The 27,450-nt window shown below is 41.3% G+C and overlaps 3 protein-coding genes across 8 annotated transcripts in view; all 3 read right to left on the bottom strand.

Moving 5' to 3' along the window:
• The window catches only part of SLC35E3 (solute carrier family 35 member E3), a 29,384-nt gene extending 10,165 nt beyond the window's left edge, over positions 1-19,219 (bottom strand). The window contains exons 1-5 of one of the 3 annotated variants that reach the window (XM_004286889.4): positions 18,585-19,219; positions 17,648-17,758; positions 13,577-13,735; positions 9,607-9,689; positions 2,437-4,877 (exon numbers count right to left, since the gene is read on the bottom strand). In XM_004286889.4, the coding sequence (XP_004286937.2) occupies positions 4,691-4,877; positions 9,607-9,689; positions 13,577-13,735; positions 17,648-17,758; positions 18,585-18,986 (942 nt within the window). In that variant the 5' untranslated portion in view covers positions 18,987-19,219 and the 3' untranslated portion in view covers positions 2,437-4,690. Of the gene's footprint in view, positions 1-2,436; positions 4,878-9,606; positions 9,690-13,576; positions 13,736-17,647; positions 17,759-18,584 lie in introns of those variants that run through there. The other 2 variants (XM_033409577.2, XM_049695012.1) reach the window with 2 other exon arrangements.
• Positions 19,220-20,354: 1,135 nt separating this feature from the next.
• On the bottom strand, positions 20,355-21,247 carry LOC101285742 (NPC intracellular cholesterol transporter 2-like). Its single transcript, XM_033409575.2, has one exon. The coding sequence runs from the start codon at positions 21,220-21,222 to the stop codon at positions 20,773-20,775; it is 450 nt and encodes a 149-aa protein (XP_033265466.1). The 5' UTR covers positions 21,223-21,247; the 3' UTR covers positions 20,355-20,772.
• Positions 21,248-22,018: 771 nt separating this feature from the next.
• Positions 22,019-27,450, bottom strand: part of NUP107 (nucleoporin 107) — a 45,299-nt gene continuing 39,867 nt past the window's right edge. For all 4 annotated transcript variants that reach the window (XM_033409570.2, XM_004281873.3, XM_033409571.2 and 1 more), the window contains 2 exons: positions 22,949-23,116; positions 22,019-22,580 (listed from right to left, as the gene is read on the bottom strand). In XM_033409570.2, coding sequence (XP_033265461.1) covers positions 22,473-22,580; positions 22,949-23,116 — 276 coding nt within the window. In that variant the 3' untranslated portion in view covers positions 22,019-22,472. The remainder of the gene's footprint in view (positions 22,581-22,948; positions 23,117-27,450) is intronic.

Raw genomic sequence — 27,450 nt, 5'->3', positions numbered from 1 at the left:
CTACCTCTTTGACTCTTCCTTTTCAGTTTCCTTTGCAGAATTACCTACCACTGCCAGTAAATGCTGGAGTTCCTGAAGGCTCAGTTGTAGACTTTTTGCATTATACTGTCTTCCTAGGTAAGCTCATCCTGGTCTATGCTTTCGTCCTCATCAGGCATACTCCAGTAACTACCCATTTATATCCACTGCAACCAAAACTCTCCTGTCCCCAAGAAGACATACAGATGGCTAATAGGCACATGAAAAGACGTTCAATATTGCTAATTATTAGAGAGATGCAAATCAAAACAACAATGAGATATCACCTCACACCTGTCAGAATAACCATCATTGAAAAGTCTACAAATAACAAGTATTGGTGAGGGTGTGAAGAAAAGGGAACCCTTGTGCACTGTTGATGGGACTGTAAGTTGGTGCAGCCATTATAGAAAACAGTATGGTTCCTCAAAAAACTAAAAATAGAACTCCCATAGGATCCAGCAATTCCACGCCTGGGTACATATCCAGAAAAAAATGAAAACTCTAATTTGAAAAGATCCACAAATCCCAATGTTCATAGCAGTACTATTTACAGTAGCCAAGATATGGAAGCAACCTAAGTGTCCATCAACAGATGAATGGATAAAGATGTGGTGCGTGTGTATACACACACACACACACACACACACACACAGAGACATACAGAAAATGGAATATTACTCAGCCATAAAAAAGAATGAAATTCTGCCATTTGTAGCAATGTGGATGGACCTAGAGAATATTATGCTTAGTGAAATAAGTCAGAAAAAAAAAGAATGTATACAGCAAAACAGAAACAGATCACGGATATAGAAAACAAACTAGTGTTTACCAGTGGGGAGAGGGAAGCGGGGAGGAGCTCCTTAGGGGTATGGGATTAAAAGAAAGAAACTACTACGTATAAAATAGACAAGCAACAAGGGTATATTGTATAGCACAGGGAATTATAGCTATAACCTTGTAATAACTTTTAATGGAATATAATCTGTAAAAATACTGAATCACCAAGCTGTAAACCTGAAACTAATATTGTAAATCAACTATACCTCAATTAAAAAGAAAACACTCCTGACTTCTAGACTTGTGTATTTGATTACTTGATTAATAATTGGATTTCTCAAAGATGCCTCAAAATCGAGATGGCTACGTAGGAACTCGGGCTCCACCCTCCCCACCCCAACCGTCTTCTCACGTTTCCTACCTCAGAGAGTGGCACCATCCTCTATCGAGCTGCCCAAATCAAACACGTGTGATTCTTGACTTCATCCCCTCCCATGCCCTCCATTTCCAATCCATCTCAAGTCTACTTGATCCCGTCTACTAAATCCTCTTGATCTACCCACTTCATCATCTCACCACCACCCCTTCAAGCTATCACGTCTCCTAGCATCTCTCTGGTTCTCTTCCAACTGTTTCAAAACAAAGGGGTCGACCGTGATGACGTTCAGAACACTCTCTTCTTGCTCTTACTGGATGCCTAGCAATGTCTACAAGGTATTCTATGGTCCGAGCCTGGCCTTCCTTTCCAGTCTCGTGTCATACCACACCTCCCCTTCCCTAAATGTAGCCGCTATGCTCCATCCTTTTTGCAGTTCTTTAAACTCATCATAAACTCCTCCAACCAATGGGCCTTTGTATGTGCTATTCCCTTTTATCAGAATGCAATCCCCCTCTTTGCTTAGCTAACTTCTATATGCCCATCAGATTTCAGTTGAGTTGTTCTTTCCTCGTGGACGCCTTTGCTGACAGCCAATCCTGGGCCAGATTCTTTTGTTACATGCTCCAGAGAACCACGTTCCTTTTACTATTTGAGTTTGTACTAATAAACTCACATTTTAATTTAATTAATGTCTATCTTTTCTGCTAGACCAATGTTTCTTAAGATCATAGGGAACACAGGAGTGTCTTTGCAGTGTCTAGCACAGTATTTGGCACAAAATATATGTTCAATAAAACTTGTTGAATGAATGAAATGATCATTGTATTCCTGATGTTAGCAAGTATAATCCAGTTCAAGTTTGGAAACAGAAATGCAAAACAGAATCTATCTAATAAATCTGGTCTTCATTCGTTTAATCAGACTTTCTCCTTTGGCCATTCTGCATATTCATTCACCCAACAACTACTCACCGATGGGGTCAATGTGGAGTGTCGATTAGTGCTGTCGCTTTTAAGTAGATTTTTTTAGAAAAGATGACCACTGATTTGAAACTAGCAAGATTTAAAAAGTATTTTTTAAAATGCAACAGGAAAAAGCTTGCTTCATTTCATAGAAAAAGATTTCTCCTTTATGTTATTTTAAAAGGGAGATGAGGATTTTGTTTCATTAGATGCTGCATATTTGGGGGCTGGACAGGCCACTGTTACCCCTGCATATACACAGATGCCATCCTTCTTCTGCCGGTCCTAACATGCGACTTGAAAGTAAAAACATCAGGTTCTCTTTATTTATAACAGGTAACAGCTGAAGTCCAGTCATCGCACATACAATAAAAAACAAATGCAGTTATATCCGTAACAAAAGGACAGCCAGCATGCTTTCTTCCATAGCACTGCATTTCTGGTTTGTCTCTATGGTTGGTCCTTATGGTCTGGTACATTTTTCCCCCAGGAATTTCCTTTTCAATGGGAAGATGGTCTTCAGGGCAAAAACTGTTTATCAGACTCTAGTTCCAGGAGTACATATTTTATTCACTTATAAATACGTACCCTCTCATGCTGTCTTGTTCCAACCTTCCTTGCATTCCTATTGACATCAGTCATTTATTATAACTCTCCCCCAACACTGATTATAAATCCCCTCCCCAAATTGTATTTACAGTTAAGAAGAATTTGTACATGGCACAAATCAACTCAGCTGTTAGTGCACAGAAGTCGCATAATCCTCTGAAATACTTTTCTCCAGCTTTGGGGAAATAATTATATGTTAATTTAAACATACACAGAGAACATTTCTTAGACAAACATAACTCCTGAGGTCCATCTGGCAAGACAATCTGCTTTGTATTTCTTAGCACAATAAAATGTATCTTTGGAAACAGAGAAGAACCAAAAGTATTTAAAACAAAAACAGAAAACCACACATAAAAATCACACAACAGATTGACTGATACATTGAAATTCTGTCAAAATAAGATTTTCAGTGAGGCTTTTCACTTCAAACAGGCCAGGAAAAAAATAATCCTAAACGGCATATTTTATACACGTGGCTCTTTGTCCTCCTACGTGTTGTGTTCTCACCTGAAGTTTCTAAACAATGTTTAGAAAAAGAATTATTTATTACAAGAGGGATTACCTGTTTCAGTCGATTTATGGTGAGAGGTTATCAACAACTGCTTTGAATTCTCAAATGTCAAAAGTTGGAAGGCACAAGTAGATTTTGCAATTAAATAGGTGGCACGATTATTTCCTTAAGTATCATGTATTTCCCCCATGACATTTTTTTAAATTATCCCTTTAAAAAACTCATGGAACTTGTTAAATATTGACTGTTTCTCTACTTCTCTCTCAAATCTTTCCTCGTATCTTCATCAAGCTTCTGCTTAGTCTTTGAGTACATTTGCCTTGACTTGCTGCTCAAGGATTTTCCTCAGCCCCCTTAGAAAGGCTGACATAGTTCACTCCAAATCCTTCAGTACCAAAGAAAGCTCCGCGGATGCCTCACACGTGGCGGGTAGGGAATGACAACAGGAAGGTAGTCTTAAGAAATTACCAACACAAAATGCTCAGAGGCCAGAAGAACAGTCACCAGGATAAGAAGAAACCTGCTCAATTCCTCCCGTAGTCCTTTCTTTGAGCCATTTAAACATGGAGCTGTTTTGTTTTTTAACTTCATGTATAGTTTCTAGAGTCCACCGAGAGCTCAAAACAAGAAAATACCTACAGAAACTGTAGTTTTTTGGATAACATCTAACTTCTTACATCAATTTTCTACTAGAGAAATGGTACTTTTAGCACCGGATTTTGGCTTATGGTCCCCTTTACTACACTTTGCTTTCTAGAAATGTTATTTCCTATCTATAAATGAAAAAAGCAGGAAGTTATACTAAAACAACGAAAATATCAATAGAAATGCTAGCTTTAAATTCTGACTTGAATACTTTGGCCTAAATTATAACTGGGCTCACATTGGGGACCACCTAAGAGCAAGTAGGGGAGTCCTACGTGCCCTTCCTTAAAAACCACTACACGTTTGTAGTACAGTGATCTGAATTCCTTTGTCACCATTACAGAACTTTAATTTCATGTACTTCATTTGATATAACCAAACATTCTGTGTACTTCATAGAATCATCTTTGAAACGAAGCATGAGCCATGTTTTAGAGAATTACGTTTTTTAAAAAAGGTACTGTAAAAGAGAAAGTCATATTTATTTTATTTTTACTTAAAATTTTTGGCTGTGCCACACGGCTTGTGTGATCTTAGTTCCCTGACCAGGGATCGAACCTGCACCCTTGGCAGTGGAAGCGTGGAGTCCCAACCACTGGACCACCAGGTAAGTCCCAAGAAAGTCATATTTATGAATAAAATTTCCTTTGCTTAACTTCTTTCAAACCATCATTTAATGTATTTTGCAATATAATTTTTGTTTCATCTTTGAAAGTAACTTGCACACTTAATACTTTTTTTTTATCTTCTTCAGGCGACTTTCTTTTCTCTATGAAAACCTAATTAAGGACGTTGCATCAATTTACTCTTACTTCCTTCCTGTTCACTGAGTTTAATATGGGTATAGGCAAGAATGCCAAATAGTGTACATAACATGCCAAGACCCTGATTAATGGACAATGGATCCTTAAATAAAACATATCCTCCAAATAAAGTAATGCAGAACTTGAAGTGTCCAAACATGTTATAGCTGAGGTTTTTGGATAAGGATAAAAAAGAACAAGCCAGATGTTATATTCACACACACATACACACACACACACACATACACACACACACACACACCCCACGAAGCAAAAGCTTCCTGTGCCTGGAGAGAAGTGCACGAAATGCAGACTAAACGGCGGCCCCACCCCTGCCCCCATCGCCCCGCCTCCCACCCCATCTAAAGAACAGGAACTTCAGTGAAGTGCTGGCTTGATCCTAGCTTCTTCAGGTAGGTTTTAGCAAGTAATCAGTGACAGAAGACTGCCTCAACTCTCCTTGTTGACCTCTGCAAAGAAGAGAAAAGGGGCTGCAGTACAAGGGTGGGGAAGGGATTCAGAACAAGGTACAGAGAAGGTCTTTTGTAGAGCAATTTGTGATGCTGTTTCATGGCACCATTTCTAAACTTCCCTTGGCAAATAAGGTGAGACGTGAAAGGTGCCAGATGGCTGACACAAGGTCAACACAGCCAGTGCGCTTAAGTTTAAGAGGGAATCGGGGACAGGGGATGGAACACCACTGAGCACCAATACATGCCAGGCACTACGCCAGGTGCATATATAACACCATTTCATTTAAGCATCACATTTCCCTTCACTGTGGTATCACTCCTCCCATCGACAACTGTAGAGGCTTGAGGATTTTAAGTAACTTAGATCACAGAGTTAGTAAGCAGCAGAGCCAGAGGCCAAACATAGATGGGTCTATCTAACTCCAAAGTCCATGTTTGAGATGAGCAGACTGCCAGTAACTTGCTGCTGGATTAGGGTGTTTCCAAATCACTGTTCATTTAAAAGACAAACTAAAGACACACAAATGGTTCCTTTATAAATTATTCTCTTCCTGTATTTTAGATAGTTTTTTATATATGGATTAGTACTTTATTGTTTTTCAGATGTCTGATACGTACCCATCTACTCTTCCCAAACACAGTACTAGGAAGAGCTGCCACTCTGCCTCAGCATCACTGTGAGGATTAACCAAGCTAATATACGCGAGGCTTCGAGCACCCAGGAAGCACCCTATGGGTCAGCTATCAACAGCAGCACTTACGCATAATAAACACCTGCCAGGTGCTGGACGCATTCTCTCAAGCACTCACCCAACTCTGTAGGTACCACAACCCCCGTTTCATAAGTGATATGAGTGAGACCCGAGATCCACAAGTCACGCAGGCCCACAGGCAGCGGCGGGGCCGGGATGGCACACCTGGACCTGTCCGACCTCAAAGCCCAGGCTCCCTCCTCTGTTCTGAGCCCAACTAAGCAGCTTGGAAGTTGCTTCCGAGCAGGAGAGCATGGGCTGAGTCACCGGGGTACCTGTGCTGGCCCGACTCGAGAAGGGTAATTTTCCTGCGGGATGGAGGACCTTCCCGAGGACGTTAATTGTAACCATAATAAAGCAGGCTTCATTTTCAATTGCGAGCTATCTTCAAGTGAACGGCTCCCGCACTTCAGCATTTCCTTACTCCTCAGCCTCGCTTTGAAGTGCTCATGATCTGTTTACAATATTTACATGAGAGGAAAGGCAAATTTAAAGAAATGCTTCAGTGAATCCTTTTGTAAATTAGAAAAATAACACAGAACAAAACAGGTGCAATCTATACCCGACATCTCCAATTCCTCTCTCTAATTCTCCACTCTGCTCCGGTCAGCTTCCACCTGGACACGCTGAAGTTCTCGTCAAAACCTCCACCTCACCACACCCCTTCCTCCATCCCTTTCCAGCCTTCCTCAAGCTTGACCTGTCAGCGGCCTTGGACACAGCTGACTCCTCTTCCTCCTCACTTGGCTTCTACACCCTGTCCTCCTTCCTTCCACCTTGATCACTCCTTCTCTGCCCCTTCTGCCTGGCTCCTGTCATCTCTCCAAACTCTAAACACCGAGGTGACCCAGGACTCGGTCTTTGGGCACCTCTTTTTCTTCCACTTGTTTGCTTGGTAATCTCAGCCAGGCTCACTGCTTCAAACCACAACTACACACTACTGACTCTCTCCGGAATACCTCCAACAGAGACCTCGACCTTGAACTCAGATTCTTTTTACCCAAAACTGAGCACTTGGTCTTCCTCCCCACCCCCAAGCCTCCTGGGGGCTGTCCTATTTCAGTCCATGGCAACTCCACCCTGCCAGGTGCTCAGGCCCAAACTGGGTGGCAACCATCTTTCCTCTCTCATTCTCCACATCCAGTCTGCCAATAAAACCTGCTGGCTCTACTTGAACATATATCCAGAACCCGATCACTTCTCACTATATCCACTGCGACTGTCCTGGTACCAAACCGCCATGGCTTCCTGATGGTTTCTCTTCTTCTCTTGCCACTTTCAGTACAGTGGTTTTCCCAACCGGGGGTGATTTTGTCACCTGGGCAAGGTCTGGACACAGTTTTGGTTTTCATAATTGGGGAAAGGGATGCTACTGGCGTCTAGTGGGTGGAGGCCAGAGATGCTGCTAAACGTGCTCCAGTGGACGGGACAGGCCTGTCCACTGGACCAAAAAGGCCAATAGCACTGAAGTTGAAAAGTCCCCCCCGCCCCGGGTCTGTTCTCAACACAGTAGCCCAGAAGGATCCTATCAGAACAGACAGAAAATCATGGCATTTCTCTGCTCAAAACTCCAACGCCGTCCCCTCTCACTTGGTGTAGGAGTCCTCGTGTGAAAGTTCTGCTCAGTCAGGCCCCCTGTTACTCTTCAGGGACAAAGAACCCATCCTTTGTTCTTCCCGCTCCAGCCACACAGGCTTCTTGTTCCTTCCAGCCTCTCACCTGCTGTCCCCTCTGCCTGGAACGCTACCCACCCTGCTCTGCACAGAGCAACCTCACTTCCTTCAGGTCTTTCCTCAAAAGTACCCGTCTTGCTGAGGCCTTCCCAACTACCCTCCGTAAAACTGCAACCCTGTCCCCAACATTTCACATCCCCTTTCCTGCTTAACCTTTTTCTCCTTATCACTTAACACAATCTAGCCCTGTATATGCCCATTTCTTATTTTTCTTGTTTATAGCCTGTCTTCCTCCCCAGAATTTAAGCCTGTGAGAGCAAAGGTTTTTGTCTCTTCGGTTCACTACTATATCTCCAGTGCCTGACAGACAGCAGATATTCAGTATGTGAATATTTATTAAGTCAAAGAACAGTTTATAGGGGGCATTCAATAAGTATTTGTTGACTGAATGAATGGATGCTCTTAATCAGGGCGCATACTTGGATGCCTTGACCCAGCAGCATGGTGCATAAATCCTGGGGCTAGACTACCTGGGCTCAAATCTGGACACCACACTTCTCAGCTGGGTAACTCCAAGTAAGTTATTCAACCTCTCTGTGCCTCTATTTCCTCTTCTGTAGAATAAAATGATAGAATTTATCTCTTCGAGCTGCTGTAAAAACTAAATGCTTAATATACACAAGATGTTTGGAACAGTGCCTGACACAAAATAAACATTTATTAAGTGTTGTTTATTTTTTAATTTTTAAAAAACGCTCTAGAGTCCGTGAGCCACAACTACTGAGCCCACGTGCCACAACTAATGAAGCCCGCACGCCTAGAGCCCGTGCTCCGCAACAAGAGAAGCCATCGCAATGAGAGGCCTGGGCACTGCAAGGAAGAGGAGCCCCCGCTCGCCGCAACTGGAAAAAAGAAAGCCCGTGTACAGCAACAGAGACCCAACGCAGCCAAAAATAACTAACTAACTAAATAAATTTTTTTTTTTTTTGCACAGGCTCCGGACGCACAGGCTCAGTGGCCATGGCTCATGGGCCCAGCCGCTCCGCGGCATGTGGGATCTTCCCAGACAGGGGCACAAACCCATGTCCCCTGCATCGGCAGGCGGACTCTCAACCACTGCGCCACCAGGGAAGCCCTAAATAAATAAATTTTTTTAAATTATTTATTTATTTGGTTGCGCCGGCTCCTTAGTTGCGGCATGTGGGCTCCTTAGTTGTGGCATGCAAACTCTTAGTTGTGGCATGTGGGACCTAGTTCCTGGACCAAGGATCGAACCCGGGCCCCCTGCATCGGGAGCAGAGTCATAACCAATGCGCCACCAGGGGAGTCCCCAGGTATTGTTTTTTAAAAAAAATTATCATTATTATCACTGTTATTTACTGATAGTGGGCAAATATGCTGCTTTTTTACTTTGTTGACATCTCGGTGTTCACTGATTAAAAGCAAAATGTTAAAAATGGGCAGTTGAGTTTGATTCAGACATTCAAGTCATGACTCCACTTCCTGATTTGAAGTAATATTGAGAAAAGCAGGCACACCTGTAGCGAGACAAGTACAAAAACAAGCTCAAAAGTCAGAGCAACTGGTCTGAAATTATTTTCTGTTATTTGGATTAACCACACCTTTACTTTATTATTATCGAACTATCGAGAACTGAAAAGTGATGGAAAACATAAGTATCCACCCCATTATTCAGTCAACAAATATTTATTTAACCCCACTATGCACAAGGAATGGTGCTCTATGTTAATTCTGATAAGGGAAAAGGTCACCTATTCAGAAAATTCAAAAGCATTTATCATACAGAAAGCTAACCCATTTCCCCAGTTCACAGTTCTTTAAATTTCCACAGACTCTAGTAAGAGACTAAAAATAACTCATTCTACTCAATTTAGGCCATGCAATAGAAAGTGTGAGACTCAAATAAGGAAATCAATGTGACAGAGTTTTGGAGAATATAAAAGACTACACATTTGTAAGTTGTTAGGAAAAGGATACGTGACTGGTGAAGTGTTCCCAATGATCCAATAAATCGATAAGTTCACCATGAAAGCTATTACTCCAGAGAGCAGGACCATCAGCTACAAATAAACCAGAAGAATCATTAATGCAAAGCAGCTGCAATCATTGCAATCATCAAGTGAAAATACACTTCATCAGGCACTTCTATCAACCATTAAAAACAAGATTTTTAAAAAGAGAGAATCAAGTTGGGAGATAGCAAGAACTGAGGGTTAAAGAGCAGAATGAGTAGTATTCACAAATGTAATTTTGTCTACAAAATGCAATGGAAAATTCTCCAACAATATCCTGCCTCTGAATGTAAATCTCCAGATTCATTTTTCTTACCTATCCAAAGAAAAATTATTTTGTAATAATTTCTTATTATAAAAGTAATATATATTCATTACAGAAAAATCAGACAATAAAGATGAGCAAGAATATAAAGAATTCTTTTTTTCTTCTAGTTTTATTGAGATATAATTGACATACAGCACTGCGTAAGTTTAAGGTGTACAGCATCATGATTTAATTTACACACATTATGAAATGATTACCACAGCAAGTTTAGAGAACATCCATCATCTCATGTGAATCCAAAATTAAATAATAGAAAAATAAATAGAAAAAAAGTTTTTTTCCTTGTGAAGAGAACTCATAAGGAATTCTTTAAATCTCAACCACTCACCACTATTAATACGTTGGTATATATCCTTCCAGATCTTTTTTCCATTGAATTGTTTATATTTATTCTTATTTAAATTCAATCAGTAGGCATTCATCAGGTATCTATAAAACTAGGCCAGGCCTTGTAAGGAACACAGTGGGTTCCTGCCCTCAAAGATCTTAGAAACTGCTTGAGCACATGATAAAAATCTTGATAATCATAGCTTATACTGATATAGTACTTATTACGCACCAAGAATTGTTCTAAATATTTTACATATATTAACTCATTTAATCATTGCAAACAGCCACGAGGGAGTAAAATATCTTCCCTTTTTACAGACAAGAAAACAGAGCACAGAGAGGTAAAGCAATTTGCCTATGACACACAGCCAGTAAGAAGGGCCAAGGTACTGGAGTCCCTGCTCCTAACCTGCTCTGCCATGCTACCTCTTAACCACATGAAAGAGAGAGTGCAATACAAGATGAACAGCTCAGGCAAGAAAAGAAAATGAGTCCTGAGCTCTACCTCGTTAATAGGCAAACAGACGATAGGTTTTGTAGGACTCTAGACAGGAGATGTCCTTCTGGGCTGTGATAGCAAGAACAGTCTTTGGATTTCAAATGCATGTTTTGATTAGAGAAAGAAATAACAGGGGCAGGAAACAGTATGGGTCAAAGCATGGAGGCGTGAAAGCCCAGGTGTGTGCATGGGATGGCGAGTTAACCGGCTGAGGCGGGGGACCAAAGCAGCTGTACCACTGTAGACACACACAACATTCTGGCTGTACCACTGTAGACACACACAACATTCTGTCCACACGTATCCCACAATTTCATTGTAAAAGTTATAAAAACATTTTCTATTTCTGAAATAAGAGAATCTAGAGAAAATATTAGTTACAATTTGAATTAGTAAGAAGTTTAAATTCCAAAGAAAATGTCATATTTGAAGATTCTTTCTGTCCCATGTGGGTTTTCTGTTTTTAAACCAGTGCAGTCAGAAGAAGCCCAGGCCAATTGGATTTGCAGCCTATTTAGGTAGAAATAGTAACACCTTACTTGTTTTACAACAGTGAGTTCCATTAAATTTTCAACTAAGAGAAACTTGCTCCTTAAAGATTTTAAAAACTGTTTCTAGAAATGTGTCCTTGTTAATTTTATTGAGTTCACAGAATGTCACATGCCTATTTCTTGATGACCTGGCACATCATTAACAACACAATTACATGCTCTACTTTGAGGCAATGATGCCCTCTAGGGACAAGAAGGAATGCAGGTGACTTTCCCTTATTCAATGGCCTCAGACTGGCTATGCTCTTGTTTCTTTGACCTTTTTTATGGCCTTTCTGCTGAGGTCCTCATTTTCAAATCTGTCAGAGGGCCAGTCACATAAAGCCTCTCCCCTCCTAGTCTAAGGTGCTCAAGCTGCAGTGGTTGATAGGCAAGATGACCAAGATGGGTAACTTTCGTAAAAGTAAGAGGAGATATTACCTGAGAGATGGTCCACTGATTTCTACCTTGGGAAAAAAGCGCAAATGCTAAAGTATATGAATTCGAAACAACTATCAATCTGCTCACAGGCAGCCTCGCAGGGTGGTTAAGAATGTGGACTTTGGATCTAGAATGCATGGATTCAAAGTCTGGCTCTGCTGTGGACCTTGAGTCAGTTACTTAACGCTTTGTCTCTCAGTTCCTTCATCAGTAAACACCTAATAAAGTTGTTATGAGGATCAAATAAGTTAATATTTGCAAAGAGCTTAGAATAGTGCCTGGAGCAGAGTAAGGGCTATGCAAGTTTGATAAATCAACACCACCAGCAAAAAAGATGTTCCCACTGACTGTGTTAAAAGTATGGGAAGCAGGAGTTCCTTTCCTAAATAGGGGGATTATACTTTCTAACTTTATTAAAAAAATGTCCCCAAAGTACAGGTCCCTTTGATCTGGCAATTCCACTCTAGGACTCTATCCCATAGAATAAAAAGTACCAGTACATGAGGACACATGTACAAGGATGTTTACTGTAATACTGTTCATAGTGGTTAAGAACTGGAACTATTATACAAGTACTGAAAGAATGATTTGAAGGGATTTTCATGGGACATTGTTAAGTGAGAAAAGCAAGATACAGAAAATCATGTGTAATATGATCCCACTTCTGTAAAAAAACCAATGTGCAATTTATGTGTACATACGTGCATGTGTGCCTATGTATGTTGTATGCGTTTACATGTGGGTATGCACAGCACGGAGAAAAACATGGAAGAACAAACACTAGAATGTTAACATGACTTATTTCAAGGGACAGGGGTGAGGTAATGGGATGTTGATGTGTGTATGGGTAGGAGGGCTGAGGAAAAGGAATCCATGATAAAAGCTGCATATATAGGGAATTCCCTGGCAGTCCAGTGGTTAGGACTCCACGCTTCCACTGCAGGGGGCACGGGTTCGATACCTGGTAGGGGAACTAGCATCCCACATGCCATGCGGCGCAGCCACAAAAAAACCTCCCAAAGGGCTTCCCTGGTGGCGCAGTGGTTGAGAGTTCGCCTGCCGATGCAGGGGACAGGGTTCGTGCCCCGGTCCGGGAAGATCCCACATGCCGCGGAGCGGCTAGGTCCGTGAGCCATGGCCGCTGAGCCTGCGCGTCCGGAGCCTGTGCTCCGCAACGGGAGAGGCCACAACAGTGAGAGGCCCGCGTACCGCAAAAAAAAAAAACAAAAAACCTCCCCAAAACCCAGCATATATAATACGGTTACATACATATGAAATTAAACATACACACACATGCGTGTGTCTGTGTATATGAAAGAGATCCATGAAATGATCATCACCAAAACAGTAAAGGTGTTTATCTTAGTGTGGCAGGATTTGGGGAGACCTTCACTTTATAATTTTATGTATGTTCAAAAATGCATACAATGAGCATGTACTACTTATACTATTACAAGAAAATCAACAAAGTTATATTTTCATTATTTAAGAAACAAAAAAAATGCCCAAAGTATTGGTGGGCAATAGCCTGGCGGGCTCAGCACAGTAACCAGACATCAGAAGACCTGAATTCTAGTCCTGGTTTGGCCACTGACTGGCAATTTAACCCTAAGCAAGTCCCTCAATCTTTCTGTGCCTCAGTTTCTTCATCTAATGAATAATCCTTACCTTGCCTCCCTTAAAGGGTGATTATAAAGACTAAATGTGAGAATGGATCTGAGCTAGTGCTCTGAAAACTAAAATTACATTAATAATGGAGAAATTATTATTATCTTGTTTCTTAGACACCAAAACAATTGTAACTTACCAAAGCAGAGACTGACCAGGGACCAAATATTCCTCCTTCTGCGAACACCGGCTCAAAGAAGGGCACGGCGACCAGCAACATGGCAGATGACATCGGGGCCTGGTAGTACAGCAGCTGCATCGAGTTTACTTGCAATTCATGCTGTTTGGCTCCTACCCACTGAAAATTAGGAGAGAGAACGAGTTAGGCAGAAAAAAACAGCATCACTCAACAAACAAAAGATGCAACTCTAGCCACAAACGTGGGAATGTGAGGCAGGGCGGGGGGAAGAGGAAATGCCTAATGAGTCTATAAGATTTCAAAGATCAATAATATATATGTATATTATATTAAGCTCCCTGGATGAAAGGAGCTTTATAAATTCAATGTCTGATAATCTATTTTCTTCTCAATTATAAAGGAGAAAAAAAATCCTCTCTTCCCTCCTGATCCGAGTAGATGGGGAAAGCCAATGCATACCGGGGCCCACAGGCATCAGCGATCTTGGGAAAATTAGGCAGGAATGGAAATTTCTAAGCAGGATAATATTTATAAGCAGGATAAGCAGGAATACAGATGCAGTGTCAGACTTCATTTCTTTCTAAAAATGGCCCCCAAAACGAAGACTGGGGGGCAGGGCGGACTCTAATTACAGACTGACAGAAACCTCAGTTATCCCAGGTGGCTGCCAATATGTGCGGCTAAAAAGGTACGTGAGGTCTTTTCATTCACTTCAGAAAACCCAATCGATGGTCGAAGGAACTTTCCTCTTTATGGCTGACGTTTCGGTGGGTAATCCCACACCAATACTCCTCAATAAACTAGATAATCACAAACTTTAAAAGACTATCCTTCGGTAGAACCAACACCCCAAAGCCTCAAATCCCATCAGTTCTCAAAATGCTTCACAAATATAACTGAAAAGGAGGCTTTAAAGAAAGCTTGATAGGACTGTCTGAATAAGATCTGGCAGGAACAGCCAGGCTTTTGAATAACTGCTCCTACATAATCCTCTTTCCTGTAGGTCCGGGTATCCTGTTACATAAACTCTAAGTCTATAGAAATTCACCAAGACAAAAATAGAAGAGCGAGAAATCTGAAGCATACTCCTGTCAGCCTTAATGAGAGTCTGCTGTGAACATGAAGGACAGAGAATTGATTCTTTTGCTTGGGACACCGCAGCAAGCAAAAATGAATGCAGAGGGGATGTGCACAGCCCTGTGTTGCTCCAGCAGCCTCTCTGGGCAGCTGTGTGTCTCTGACACAGGACAGACAGCCTGGAATGGTGGTGACTCTCAGGCCACCACCTGCCCTCCCTGCCATGCAGCCTGGCTTCTGCCCACCAACCCTCTCATGAAACTGCTCCCCAAAAGGGCACCTTCACCTCCAGTGGCCACATCGAAGGACTGCCCTCGGTCCCCTTCCGGCCGCAGCCCTCTGCAGAACCTGCAGATTTCTCTTGGAAGAACTTGACTGCTGGTTCGCGCTGCTTCCTCGCTCACCTGTTCCTTCACTTACTACCTGTAAGGGAGATGTCTGGCTTTCCTCTTTTTTCTCCCTCACTGATCTTTTACTATCCGCTGACATCTACAGCTCTGACCTCCTTCCCTGAGCATCCTTTAAGTCCCACCTTCAACAAACAGCTAACTAGCCATCTTCAGTTATATCACCTGAAGGAGCTTGTTTAAGATTAAGCGGATTAATTCCTTCTCCAAATTAGCTCCTCCTGTGTTGGTCCGATAATTAATGATATAATCTCCTCCAAGGATCAGACTCCTTATTTTCCTCATTCTCACATTCAGTCAGGTCCTACTAATTCTTTCTCCAAAAGGTCTCTGAAGTCTATTCTTTCCTTTCCACGTCCAGTACCACTGTCCTTGTTCAGGCCCTTCCTGTCTTCCCCTTAAACCATGGAGCACTTCCTGACTGCTCTGCCTGTCACCCTGTCGTCCCTCTTATTCATCCTTCACTGCCACCAGAGTGAAGTTTCTAAAACACAGGGAGTGATCAAGTCACTGCCCATCTGAACTCCTCTCCTGGTACCTGCAGGATAAAGGGCACACTTCCTCAGCATAACACTCAAAACTCTGCCATCTGGTCTCACCCACCCCTCAGCCTTGTCTTTCCACCACGCAACTACAGTCCAGTCCCACCAAACAAATCAAGTTCTCCAAAAATGCTCTGTACTTTCACACATCACTGCAAAGAAAGACCTCTGCTCTATTTCTTTGCTAAGCGAATTCCTGTGCATTCTTCAATTTAAATTGTTAACCTTCCCATAAAATCTTACCTCACTACCGCCCTCGTGCAGAACTACCCCTTCTTCCCTGGTGCTCCTCAGAACTTTCCTCATACTCTGAGCTATACCACTTGTTATCAGCTGTCTCCATGTGTTTCTGCAATGCTGGATTATAGCTGCCCTTTATCTTTGTATCAAGGTTGAGCATAAAGCAGAAGAAATGTCTTTTGAATGAATGAAGGAGTCAACCATCTTTCTACCACTAAAACTAATAGTTGGTCACTCATCTCTTAATTCCTTTTAATGCCCTAGCAGTATAAGAAGAAATAACTTAGAAATTATACCAGGTTACAATGGGAAAATACAACTTTCCTTAAAATGAATTTTGGGAGGGAATACACCTATTCTGTACCAGTACTTTTACCATTTACTGATAATCAAAAACTCTGCCCATGACTTAGTCTATAATCATTCCTTGGTCAATCTCATTTCAGATATCTACCTGAGAGATACAGAATCCTTTGATTCCACCCTATAGCCATTTTGAAACTTGTGTGAACAAAAACGGTCATATTGGCATGGGCAGTGAGTACTCTGAATTGAAGCGATGTGTAAGGAATACAAGAAATTCTAACGTTCAACAAATGAAATTTCTTGCTGTATCTAATAAATAATCCATACTGGGTCAAAAATAAAGTCCATTTAACAAAAAAGAGAAATACGAATATTCACTGACTGTATCTAATTAAAAAATTTAACTTTAAACTCACTGAAGTATGCCCAAATGCAATTTTCTTAAAGCACAAACCTGAGCTTCCTCTGATTTCTCTCTGCAGTAAAAGACAGAATATCTTGAGGCCAAGTGACAAGATTGAGCGGGTGCCCCACCCTCTCATGTCACTGCTCTCTTTCATTTAAACTGCTTCTCTGCCACTAAGAAATGTTTTCAACCCCAGAATTTTCACATAACAATGTTTCTGAAATGACCAGTACTAGAAAATTTAAGATGCTAAAGCTGTATTATTAAACTCCTAACATTCATAACAAGAATGCCTTAGTTTATAACCAGTGGACGTTTGTGAAAAAAGTAAAACTGGTCACACATTTTGGCTCTGATTCCCCATACGCAGGCACTGGAAACCACAATTTCCAGTTCCAAGTCCAGTCCAAGAGAAAACACTGTTTCACTGTACCCTTCGCCATTCACTATTCTTTCCTCCAGTATATAAGAAACAAACAAAAATACTTGTTGAGATTTTATGGTAATGAAGTAAGTGAATCCATGCACAAATGTCAAATAAATGGCTGTTACAGGCAAGTTACCGCGCTAGTGCAATTGGTGAAATACCCATTGCTATAAAATATTGACGGAGAAAAATGATTAGAATATACGAGCTGTAACAGCAGCATATCTTCTGAGGCAAAGATTTATAAATCTCAAATTTTCCTTTCCTGTTCAAATTTTTGCACCTGTACTCACTCCTTCACAGTAATGTCATAATTAAAGAGTAAATGCTAAATACAACCAATGGACTCAATCCTCAAGTAAAAAGTCTTACTATTCATTTTGTAAAGATTTCCCAGAAAATAATATACCATCATCCCAAACTCAGACTGTTAAGCATGGGTAATATACACTTACAAACAGGTAGGGAGGTACTTGGTGAGCATCATACACCCAAGTTTCTCTGTCTCCTTTCTTCTCTTCACCTTGAGTCAGACAATTTATGCAATTATGCTTTCTTCCCAACAGTCTATTGTCTCTATACTGTATTGTCTAAACCTTGGGGCACAGCTTCAAAATTTATGAAATCTGCTAAAAAGGGCACATAAAGAAAAAAAAAATTACCAACCACTTGATAAAGGGATGTAACTAAAACACCAAGAGCAGCAAACACCGTTCCAAGGAAATTAAACTTCACATCGTAATAAGAATTTAGGATTACACCTACAGTTATAGGAATCTGTAAAGAAAAAGAGGTAAACGTTGTTCAGATTAAATTTATGAGACATAAAATTAGTATTCCTTTCACAGTGTCTTGAAAGGTTAATCATAAAAACATCATTAGGAAACAATGAACCTCTATAAATATTTTTTCCATTTGAAAAAAAACGGACTGGTAATCCTATTTCTTCAAAATGAAATATGATAATTCTATATTTACGCTCACATTTAATTCTATTTAAAGTAAAATTCTGGGTAAAATGAGTCGATGCATTGCACTTTGCAAGAAAATACCACATGCGTGCACATAGTAGTAAATGGACCCCCAAACCAGTGTCTAAACAATATATAAACATATAACAAAAGCATTAAGATTTTAAATGCTGTAAGTTATGAAGTGCTAAAATTATTTTAGTCTTATTTAAAGACGCTGAAGCCTCTGCAGTATGTCGCCGCAAACATATCCTGAGACTTAACATTTTACGTTTATCATAAACGTTTTTCAGTTTGAGCTTTTGCACTTAATCCCATACAGATTTGCATCACCCAACACAGCTTTCTTTTCTTACCGATCATAGCATTTAAGGATTTCCATCAAACAGTAGTTATTAAAACTCACACAAGCACACTCTACTGGGCTAAAAGCCCAACAGAGCGCCAAGATGGCTTTTTTTCACCTTCCCCAAATAAGCCTGAAGTTCACTTGCTCACAAAGGACTCGAGTGGATTTCCAGATCACGGGAAAGAGCGTGGTGCAAGGTTAACCATTCAAATTTCCCAGCGAGAAAGACTGTCCAGGAGGTGGGTTGTTAAGAGGTGCGCCTCGCCCAGCTGAAGCTACTCACCAGCGTGAGCTGTATTTTGGTGGAGAAGGTTTTCTTATAGCAGAAGGTCTGGATGACTATGATCACCGGCGTGGTCATGGCCTTGGCCAGCTGATAGGTGCCTATGGTGTTGTTCTGCAGAGATAAGTTGGTGAAGACCACGAAGCCACAGAAGCTGAGGGCCAGGAGGAGAAGCTTGGAAGGCGGCAGACTTTTAGGGGCAAACATGTCCAGTTTCTGGCAGATGTACAAGCCCAGCCAAGTTACCACGAAGTGCACCAGGGTCAGGCTCATGTTGGGGAAGCCGTAGTGGACATAGATCCATTTGTTGAGGAACACGATGCAGATGGACACCAATAGGTTGAGCAGGAGCCCGGCGGCGATGCGCCCTCTGCCTCGTACTCTATCGGCCAGCGCTGCCATGACCCCCGCGGAGCCGGGGCCCTTCACCCTCGGAAAGGGGCGCCCGGCCTACCTCCAGCTGCCCTTTGCCTCCTCCTCCGCCGCCGCGTCCTCGCAGCCCCCGGCTTTACGGTCCGGCCGGGGAGAGGCATGCAACCTCTGGGTCCCTGGCAAGCTGCAGCCTCAGCGGATCACACATGCTCTGCCACCGCCCATTCAGCCGGCGACTACGCGGCAGCACGTCCCGCGCGCTCCGCCCCCTTCCGCCCTCGGTCACGTGACTCGGGGAGCCCGCGCTTCCGCCCTTGAACAGTTCAGGAAGCGGCCTCTACCTGCGCAGGCGCGTTGAGCTCTGGGTGCGGAGAGCTGCGTCCTTGGTCCACTACCTCCTGGGTTACCTAAACCTGGCTGCGCCAATCTGGGACCCCTTTCTTGTTTGGTATTTTCTGTGTCGGTTGAGTAGACTTGCTAGGTATTCTTGGTGCTGAGCAAATTTAGCCCTCGCCAAACAGGGGAAAGCATTACTTCTTGAAACCATATTTTTAGACATTTTATTTTAAAAATCCAAACATAGAGAAGAGTAGACAGTATGATGAACCCTCATATACTCATCATGGTTAGTAAACTATTAAGATTTTTTTTTTGAATAAATGTTTGGTTTTTCATCGTCCTAGAAGTGTCCATTTTACTTAGATGTTCTAATATACTTGGTCAGAGTTGTATATGGTATTCTACCATATTTTCAATTTATTTCATCTGTTGTCACATCACTTTACTTATTCTAAACATTATGCATTTGAGTGAAATTCCTGGGTTAAAGGGTAGATTGTTGTTTATAATATTTGAAAAGGTCAATAAAATAGACAGTTATCCACAAGAATAGAAATAGTCAAAACTTTCCCCAAAGATTGTACCATTTTACATTCCCCAGCAATATGTCCCAGTCACAGTTGCTCCACATCCTCCCAAACATTTGGTTGTTAGTCTTTGATTTTAGCCATTCTGATGGATGTATAGTGGTATCTCATGGTTTTAATTTGCATTCACCATTGACTTGAGCACTTTTCACAGGCACATGGTTAGGTATGTCTTCAAGAATCATCTGTTGTACTATTTTGTCCACTCTTTAAATTTTTTTTGGCCTTTTTATTATTATTTTTTTTGCTAATCAAGTGATGCATTTAATGAAAACCACCTAAGATAGTAAAGGAGACATGAGCTAACTGCAGAGAATTTCTGTTGTAGAATACTTCCCCTCCACTACCACGCTGGACACCACTGCAGAGCAAGTCATGGCCAGTGAAGCAGCGGAGCTGGATGTGAGGAAGCTCATTGGCCAGATGCACTGAACTCAACGAGGCACGTGGAGATGAGGAACTTGCAGATGTAATATCCCAGCTAGATGGATGTGGTTTGGAACCCGTGCTTTGCTGCAAGGGCTAGTAACCCTAGGGCAAGTTATCCAGTATCCCCCAAGCAGCCTCATTTGGATCATGTCTGGTTAGACCCTCCTTATTCCAAAAGCAAAACCAAACCAAACCAAACAACTCCCCCTGAAGACAAATCAATCCCTACAGTCTCACTTTCTCTTCCTTCCTTCAACCCTTTTACAAAGGATAATACAGGGGCGACAGTTCTGAGCTCTCAGGAAATAGGGTCTTAGATGCTTTTGGAGGTTGAGGCTAGAACGGCAGTCTAGAAATTCCTTTCATCTTATGGCACTGATTCAGTTTAGACTTGATCTCTCCTCCTCTCCCTCCACCCGTGCTCTCTCACCCCCAGACGGACATATTGGCATCAAATAGCTCTAGCTTTCAATCTGTACTGGGATTTGCCAGCAGAAGAGACGTTGGTCGTTGTCATCCGTAAGTTCCCACTCCACCACCAGTTTTATAGAGGGGTATTCACTCTTCACGGGTAGTTTATTCAAGTAGCTATAGGTCTTGTCTTTTTCAATGGGGCAGCTGATTCCACTCTTACAACCGTCAGGCTCAGGAATAGGAAAGGGAATGGCGAAACCCATCACAATGCCATGCACCACGGCTTTGCTACTTTGAGACTGAGTGCTACTGGTGAACATGACATTGACACTGTAAGACTGTCCTTTGTGCAGTTGGCAGGGTTGGGTGGAGTATGGATTCACATTCACTTCCTTTATAACTCCGACCCCAGAACCGCAGTCCTTGAAATGCACCAGCTCGGCCAGGGCAGAGGCACTGAGTGCCAGGAACAGGAACGCGGCGCCCAAGAAATGCATCGCAGCTAAGACTGCAAGCTCAAGGAAAAAAGCATAAGAGTTCTTTATATATGCTGGACACGAGTTTTTTTAGTCAGTTATCCTTCTGCAAATATTTTCTCCCAGTCTGTGGCTTACTTATTTTCTTAATGTCTTTGAAGAGCAGAGTTTTATATTTTGATGGTCTAAGTAATCAATTTTTTCCTTTATGGTAATTGCTTTCTGTCTCTTGTATAGGAAATCTTTACCTACCCTTGGGTCCCAAAGATATTCTCTATTTTTCTTAAAGGTTTTATGGTTTCAGCGTTTATATTCAGGTTTATAATCCATTTACATCATGTTTTCTCTTAGAGTCACATTCTCTCTTTTGGTCATCTCTCATTTATAAGTCCTACACTCTAGTCAATTCAACATAAATGCTGATTCATAAACATGCATTTACCATTTGTAGGCCTTGCTTATACTGATTTCCTAATCTGTAGTGCCCCACCCTTCTTGTGCTTGTATCTCTGTCTTTGCAAATTCAGTGCATTACCCAGACCCCAGCTCAAATGCTACTTCCTCAGAAACCTCTTAGCTGGAAATAGTTTCTCCCTGCTTGGATTACTTGTATTTTAAAATGGCATTTAAAAATATATTTATTGTATTTCCCCTACTGGAAGGGCTAGATGAGATCTTACTCACTGTGTATTCCCCAATTTATTCACTGCTTGCTGTGTGCCAGATACTATTCTAAGTCTGTACATGCTCTGACTTATTTTAGAGCAGGTTTGCTGAATGAGAGTTAATAAACTAGAAACGTCATCAAAATAAATAGCATAATATTATTTTAGAAAACATTCTTGCTATGTTCATCTAATTAACTGTAATATTTTAAAAACACCAAATTGTATGATGAGGACTTATACACCTGGCTTAAACATGTATCTACTTTCCAACCTCTTTAAAATTTCAGAGTACTTATGATCACAGGGAAAAAGGATAACAGGAAATTTAATTTCTTATTACATAATAGAGGGACGTTCCTGGAATTCATATGAACAGAAAATTTTAGTTTTTATATAGTTTTATTAATAAACACCAGGAATTATATAATACATTAAATTTTCAAAGTGTCACCATAATATTCTTAAAAGTACAAAAATGCCTAAATTTCATAAACATTTTCCCCATAAGGCAAAAGAAAAAACCCAGTAATTACAAGTATATATATTTTACAGAAAAACTTCCATTTATCATGGAAATTACTGAGATTACAAACAGCAGACGAATTATGACTGAATTTCATATCCTAATGGATCAAGTCCCTGGTCTAGGAGCATTAGAGAGGATTCTCTTAACTTCTGTAGCAATTTCCTTAGTTCTTCCTTAGAAAACACCTGATTTTTAAAAAAGAGAAAAATGTTAAGAATGAGAACAAAAAAGAGTGTGAATTTACAGTCACCTAATCAACCTGATTAGCTTAATGCAAGAAGAAATTCCTCTTTAAGGTTTATGTAGCCAGAGGCCAGTATATTAGGATAGCCCAGGACTTCAAAGCTACTTCTCTGGACAAGTCTATATACTTCAAACTGCTTAGAAATGTATACATATTTTGGATAAAAAAGCACAAACATTAAAACTGGATCCCTACTTTAAGAAAGTCTAAGAACATCTAAAGAATATAAACACATCTCACAAACCTAAATATTATTACAGAGGTTATCAAATCACTAAAATTTAAAAGTGCAAATGCTCTAGAACTTACCAGATACAGCTTGTGGCGCTCAGAGGATACCATATCCGCTAACTGCAGGCATTCCTGATACTGACCGGTACTATGCAATATGGTGTGAAGCAGAAAACACAACATTGGCAGACAAAGCTTTCTCAGTAAAACCATTTGATATGTTCTTTCATGGTCTTCCTCAGCATCCTACAGACAGACATCAAGTAGTCATTCTAACAACTTTAAGCTAAATACCCTTACAAAAAAGTCAATGAATCAAACCAAAAAGCAACAGGTAAAAGCTAAAGTGTTTCTGTAAAGCTTATCATGCTAACTAAAAATAAAACAAGGCAGGGTTTCTATCATGGTATCTTCAGAGGAGTCAGAAGTCTGAAAATGAAAACAGAATGCTTCTGAATTTGTACTTACTATGTTTTAAATAAAAACATGCATAAAAGGAAAAACAGAGACTAGAGCAAAAATCAGAACAGAAAATAATAACCATTGCCCTGGATATATACAGAAGGAAACACAGATACCAGGAGGACTGAGAGGGCTCTTCATACCACCAGCAGTGATTCCTGGTGGGAAGAAGCATCAGGATGAGGGGAGAGGTACACAGGGAGGACAACTTCATTGCACATATTTTGTTTCTTTAAACAGAGAATGAATTTATGATGTCTTTGTATAATTTATTAAAAATAGAAAAATTAAAAGAATCTGGGGGGCTTCCCTGGTGGCACAGTGGTTGAGAGTCCGCCTGCCGATGCAGGGGGCACGGGTTTGTGCCCCGGTCCGGGAAGATTCCACGTGCCGCGGAGCGGCTGGGCCCGTGAGCCATGGCCGCTGAGCCTGCGCGTCCGGAGCCTGTTGCTCCGCAACAGGAGAGGCCACAACAGTGAGAGGCCCGCGTACCGCAAAAAAAAAAAAAAAAGAATCTGAAGATTTGCATGGGACAGAACTAACAGATACATGAGGATAACACTGTAGAGAAAACAGTGAGCATTTCTTTATAAGTATACAGGGGTCTTTCTAAAAAATTTTGTGGGTACTAAGAGTGCAGAAAAAAGAACAGACTTTTTTTTTTTTTTTTTTTGGCGGTACTTGGGCCTCTCACTGTTGTGGTCTCTCCCATTGCGGAGCACAGGAGGAAATCCATAGGACTCATAGTGTAAAACAAAACAGAAAACAGGACAAGCAAAAATACCAACTGGTCCTTTGAAAAGCCTAATAAGACACCTAATTAATTAAAAATTTTTTCCTTATGACAATATTAATCACTAAAAATCTCTTCATGTGAGAGACTATAATATTAAATTGCTAAAACATTTTCAAAGGTAGATGTAAGTGGAGGTGTGAAGCAACAGAATGTAATCCGGAAATTATACCAAGGAATAATTGTACTAAATCTGACATAGGTCAGGTTTCCACACATATGAAAAATTAGTGTCAACCTTTTTGTCCTGTTTTGAGATATAGATACATAGAAGCAAATATTAAAACGCATGCTTTGTATGTTCTTAGCTTTAAAAGGGAAAGCACCTTCATTTATTTTCTCAAATAGGAACTTACTACCTTTGGAGGTGGATTTAAAACACCTCAAGGTCTTACTCATAATTCATATTAGTGAATCCTACTAGGGGCCTAGTAAGAATAAGAAGACTGCTTCTTTCTGGGTCACTCCATTTGTGCTCCAATGTACTCTTTCCCCCTATGTTAAAGAAGCAAAGTACCCCTGGCCCCTAGACTCCTTTCCACCTGCTTATTGATAACCTCGTTTCATAGGATGGATTCTGGCACCTGCCTCTCCGAAATCCTGTTGCTGCCAAATATCAGGGTATGATCTCTTCTGCTGACTATAGGCGATTTCCATACCAGTGGGTTGGCTGCTATCAACCGTCAACCAACCAGAATCATGCCTGATGGGCCCAGCAATTTGCCACAAGGAAAAGGGAATAAATTGCTCTGCTACAACCTATGATATTTTTCTCATCTGAATAAAAAATCCTGTAAATTTGAAAAATCCTGTAAATATATAAAACAAAAAGATTCTTTCCATCAGGGACATGTAGTGCTTTATATGTGAGAAAAGCTCATTAACTGATATGTGTTGATGTGTTTATGTACATATATGTGCATATATGTATATGTCCTATTTAGGATAGGGGGTTTGGGGGTGGGGCAGGGTCTCTAAAGAGAGATGACGCTGGAGCAGACTGCTGAAGGAAGGAAGCCATCCATGCAGATATCTGGGGGAAAAGAGCACTCTAGGCAGAAGAACAGCAAAGAGGCCAGAAGGCTAGAGCAAAGTGAGGGGAGAGCAGTACGATACAAGACTGGGGAGGCAGTCAGGGCCAGCGGATGTGTGATCTTGTAGGTCAAGAAAAGAACTCTGGGTTTTATTCAAAGTGTACCGAGAAGCCATCAGAAGGGTCTGAGTAGGAGAGTCATACCTCTTTGATTTTAAAAGGATTACTAGCTGATCTCTATGAGGAAGGGACTGCGTAAGGAAGAGTGGAAGCAAGGGAAAGACAGTTAAGGCTTCAACTAGAATGTGGTTGAGGCAGAGGTGGCGAAAAGTAGGTAAAGATGAGCTGCCTCCTCCATTCCCCCTGCCATCCCTGTGTGCCACCAGCCTTCAACACGAATGGGCCCGTTCTGCAGTTATGTAAAAAGTGAGGTACAGGTGTAAGAGTCAGCATACAAGGCCAGGGCTTTGTTGAACAGCTGTGCCTTGCACATGGTGCTAGCCAGGTGAGTGAGTGGGGGCTGAAATCTAATCCATGCTCCAGTCTACAGGTCATGTGCACTTGGCATGGAATCTATCTGTGTAAGAGAATGGATACCATTTCCTAATTTTTATACAAGTGATATAAGTGCTATCAGGAGCCCTGAATAATTTCCTGCTTTGCTGAGTATGTAAGAGTATTAAGCTAAACTCAACTCAAAATATCATTATTTATCATTTGATTGTTCAAGAAATCTCTTCTTGTTTGGATTAGATTTGAAGACATGACTGAGACTGAATATGGATTTTTAAATGTTCGGTAAAACAAAATGGTATCATTCATAGCCTTCCACTCCTACTCTATTTTTAAAACACTCCAGAGTGTCTGTTTTGTGACTTTCACTATCTTTTTTAAAAATTTATTTATTTGGTTGCTCCGGGTCTTAGTTGCAGCAGGCGGGCTCCTTAGTTGTGGCATGCGAACTCTTCGTTGTGGCATGCATGTGGGATCTAGTTCCCTGACCAGGGATCGAACCCAGGCCCCCTGCATTGGGAGCTTGGAGTCTTAACCACTGCACCACCAGGGAAGTCCCTAATCTAAGATTAATTAATACTTAGAATAACAAAGATTTATGTATAAATAAGGCATCAAGTCTTTTCAAACCTTAAATACCATTTAATTAGCATTTTGCAACACTAAAATTTTATCTTCGTGAGCAGCAGCATGAAATAGAAGAGAAAACCCAAGGAACCTGCTAAAGGTTCAAAACTATTTATGAAGTCAGCAGAGTTACTGTATCAGGAATAGTAGCAAATAGGGGCTCAAATCTAGTCTCCTGTCCCTAATGTTTTTGCTTCTGGTCAAAAAGGGAAGCCAGAGGAACTAGAAAAATGTAGTAGCAAAAACCAAAACAAAACAAACAATAAAAAAGGAGTGATGATCACTTCTCAACCTTTCGGCTAAGATCAAGTGTGAAAAAGGAGTGACTATACTAAGATTCAGGGAATGCAGAAGGGAAGATACCAAACATACTCCTGTGATTTTTCTGTTCAAAATAATATACCTAATATCCAAGAATCCAGCATTTACAATCCTTGGACAGATCATCAGGTCTGCAGAGGTAAAACTGAGTTACTCCATGTTTCTGTCATGCCCCATGAGCAAGCCTCAATGCCTTTCCCTCACACCATTATTACCTGCAGCATCCTTCCTTTCTCCCACCTCAGCTCATCCAAATTTACCCAATTCGTTCAAGATTCAGTCAAATGCTACACCTTTCAAGCATTCTGTCCAGATCTCTTCCAGGTAGAAGGAACCTTTTCTTTTCCTAAGCTCACAAAATTCTTCATCTGTGCTTTTCTTATGGTATTTATTACTTCTGTAACTGGTTTCTCAACCCAGGCTACACATTAAAGCTCTCCAGATAGGGCTTCCCTGGTGGCGCAGCGGTTGAGAGTCCGCCCGCCGATGCGGGCGACGCGGGTTCGTGCCCCGGTCCGGGAGGATCCCACATGCCGTGGAGCAGCTGGGCCTGTGGGCCGTGGCCGCTGGGCCTGCACATCTGGAGCCTGTGCTCCACAACGGGAGAGGCCACAGTAGTGAGAGGCCCATGTACCGCCAAAAAAAAAAAAAGCCAGCCAGCCCTATCTCAGACCAATTAACCCAGAATCTCTGGAAGTGGAACCCGGTATTTTTTTTTAGTATTTAAAAAGATATTTTATTTGAAAATCATTTCAAACAAACTAAATTACAACAATAGTACAAAGAATATCTCAATACCCTCACCCTTTGTTCAGTCTTTCCCCTGTTTGC

This window comes from Orcinus orca, chromosome 11 (genome assembly GCF_937001465.1).
Source record: "Orcinus orca chromosome 11, mOrcOrc1.1, whole genome shotgun sequence".
Classification (NCBI taxonomy): Eukaryota; Metazoa; Chordata; class Mammalia; order Artiodactyla; family Delphinidae; genus Orcinus; species Orcinus orca.
The sequence above is the reverse complement of the archived record's forward strand: the minus strand, read 5'-3'. Positions and strand labels throughout refer to the sequence as shown.